The sequence below is a fragment of the Anneissia japonica genome, unplaced genomic scaffold (assembly GCF_011630105.1).
Source record: "Anneissia japonica isolate Jap-2015-1 unplaced genomic scaffold, ASM1163010v1 scaffold287892_len502923_cov169, whole genome shotgun sequence".
Taxonomy (NCBI): Eukaryota; Metazoa; Echinodermata; class Crinoidea; order Comatulida; family Comatulidae; genus Anneissia; species Anneissia japonica.
Genome location: NW_022743765.1, coordinates 142,395 through 145,643, shown reverse-complemented (window position 1 = coordinate 145,643; position 3,249 = coordinate 142,395). Strand labels below are relative to the sequence as shown.

General features: G+C 33.7%; 1 protein-coding gene across 1 annotated transcript in view; it reads right to left on the bottom strand.

Moving 5' to 3' along the window:
* Window positions 1-431: 431 nt before the first annotated feature.
* The window catches only part of LOC117119525, a 5,006-nt gene continuing 2,188 nt past the window's right edge, over window positions 432-3,249 (bottom strand). The window contains exons 3-5 of the mRNA XM_033264351.1: window positions 1,641-1,728; window positions 1,188-1,367; window positions 432-475 (exon numbers count right to left, since the gene is read on the bottom strand). Of these exons, the coding sequence (XP_033120242.1) occupies window positions 432-475; window positions 1,188-1,367; window positions 1,641-1,728 (312 nt within the window). The remainder of the gene's footprint in view (window positions 476-1,187; window positions 1,368-1,640; window positions 1,729-3,249) is intronic.

Here is a 3,249-nt window from a genome sequence, read left to right as displayed (position 1 = left end):
GTAACGGAATTTGGTATTATGTATGGAGTCACCAAAGTTATGGAGAATGGACTAATCCAAATAGGAAATGGATCAGCCCAAACTTAGTTTAACTAATTAGATTGGCCCTCCAATGCCCTGTTTTCTTGGGCAAGATATGCAAATTAAATACTTAAGTTGAGTACTGATAGGGAGAGGGCAAGATTGATGCTTGAGAAATGGAACAGTTGTATTGACTTCCAGTAGTTGAGCAGGCTTATCTGTGTCATTTGTTACATCCTCCAGAGTAAGGGTAGTCCCAATAAAGATGGGTTTTTTTTACCTAGACTTGAGCATATTGGGGCTCTTCTCACTGCAATATTAATGGCATTTTTTCGCAGAGCATTGAAACTCCTGAATGTAGTTTACAGATGTTGGACAAATTCAACTGTCACACTTGGTTGGATCAAGGGTCAACCCTCTATAGATGGAAGACCTTCGGAGCAAAACAGGGTGTCTGAAATTCAGCAATTGACAAGTACATTGTTTTGGTCACACTGTCAAGGGAAGGGAAATCCAGCAGATTTGCTAACACGATGGTGTATTGGCTGTTGAGATGGTTTCTTCTACAGAGTAGTTAGCTGGGCCATGTTGGTTGCCAAACCAGTAATTGATATTCTAGTAAATGAGATAGTTCCTAAAAAGGGGGTGGAACAGTTTTTAGGACCCGAATTGAAATCAACAATGCCTGTGGCCACTGAGTAGTGAGTTGGAGTAAATTTGACAAGGCTATTAGAATAACGTAGTGAGAACAGTATTATCAAGTAATATATATACACACATTATAGGCCTATCATATAAACCAAAGTATAAACGTAAATGTACAACTATTTTTTTTATGATACATTTGCTTTTATTAAAATAAAAAAGAGAGGATAAATAAGCTGATAATGGCACATTGAGCTACAACATTCAAATTCATTTTTTGTCCGTGGAAATCATTAACCAGTGGAGACGAAGAATTAAACTGTTATCAACTAACAGCAACTTAATGAAGACATTTCAATTTAAATTCAAAATGTGAATAAAGGAGAAAATATACAACCCACATTGCATTCTAAACATAGCATTATTAGAAACTTTTAAGTTAAGCGTGGTTTACATAAATTGCTAAAATTTAGCTGTAAGGCAGCAAAAACATGTAGCGAATTTATGGAAAATAGGCTTACCGTTTTTGGTATCAGACCATGTGCCAACGACTAATTTTCTGGATGGTATACACCCGTCCACGGTAAAGTCCATTGGCCCCTTTCCATTCTCTAAATCAGATGGTTTTTCATATTCATACTGCCACCTATTTACTAGCACATCACCAGGGTTATTAAATTGGCCGAGATATTGAGCATTATCTATTGAAAACAATTGTTACAACTCTGATGCATGATAAATAATGAATTCAAAACTTAAATGCCTTATCGGGTGGTTTAGGTATAATAAGCTTACAAGATTTTAACAGCCGTTTATTTCTTATAAATTCAGAACATCGAAAACAGTGTAATTATCAGATAAATTGAGTCTCATTTCTTTAATAAACAGGGCTCTTTTCCTGTTTCATGGCTTTAACATTGCCCAATGATGGCAACTGAACAACTGCAAAGTGTCGCTCGCTGCTTGTGTCTTACCTTTAATACACCTGCTTGGCGGCTCCCATTGTTCCTCAAAATCTACCTTGAAACACTCTTCATCAGGAAAAATAGCCCACGCGATTTTCTATAAAATGTAGTCAACATTATACTATAAAATGTTCTTTTAGAAGTAATATACTGACTTGATTCGGAAAAACGCATTATAAGGCAAAATCATAGTCTCTAAAATATTGAGCAAAACGCGTTTCTTGTTAGCCTTTATTTATGGTAATGCATTTGTTCGATTTCTGTGTGTATAACTACACAACAAGAAATTTTACTTAAGTATTTTGTTGTGATTTTTTTTTCTACAACAAAGTCAAAATAGACATAATGTGCTTTTAAAAAAAATTGATACAAATGCCAATGAAGCATAAACAATCTGATTCAATTTTGCTAGTAAAATGCATCACTTTAGATCCAATGAAATACAAGAAATTAAAGAGATTTTTACTAAGATATTAGATTCCCAATAACGTAAAAAATTCAAATTAAAGAATGTTTTAGTGCTTTTTTAAAATATAGTTATATAAAACATTATTGCATTAACATTCATAAAAGGTTTACAAAATGTTGTATTACCTGATTTAATGAAGCCTTAAGCCTTATGTATAAAAAGAGTCGTATTTAATTGATTTATAAAGTTAACAATTTACAATTAAACATACCTACGTTCATAAAAATATTTAGTCACTGTTATTCTTTCCACATCTAATTAAAAAATAGTGGGTTTTGAACTATAGACGAATATGGTGAATAGTGGAGAAAATTGGTATGATGTCTATTACTGTGCTGTTGATACAGGGGCTTTAGGATCCAGAATTTTTCAAACGGCGGGGTGGGGGCACAGCAGTTTCAGAATAGAGAAGTGAGTGGCACGTAACATTAATATGCATTGACATTTTTAAATTTTAGTGGCAAGACGAGGGGAGCACGTGCCTCCCAGTGCCCCCTACACTGGACCCACCCCTGTGTCATACTACTACACCAATGATTTGTGTACTTCTGATACCATACAGTACTGTATACGTAAAAATAATTTAATTAATTTAATTTTCTATGGTGAATAACAATTAAAATTACAGTTACTTCTATTTACAAATATAGGCCTAAATCATAAATCTACAAATATTGTTAAACAACACTATATAATTCAAATAACTGGAGACAAAAGCCATGAATTCTACGTGCGAAATTCTATAGTTTTAAAATAAAAGTGCTTGCTAGCGGCCATCTTTTAGTCGAATTTGCCAAGACTGTAATTCAAACATTAATTATTAAAAAATACCAGAAACATTTCAGAACTTTAGTGCACAGAACATTTTTTTGCATTTAAAACAAACAAATACAAAAATAAGGCGACGATAAATTCGCCTTTGATATAGTTCGCACTAATTGCATCCGCTCGAACTGGCATCTGATCGAACTGACATCCGCTCGAACTGATTTCCGCTCGAATTGACTGGCATCCATTTTAATGTTAAACTTAGAAACACTAACATTATTGAAACGAATATTTAGGCTAATCCTGTAGTCTTTGTCACGCTTGACATGTGATGAATATACAGTACTAAACAAATACTTGGAAAAATACAATTTAGTTAAG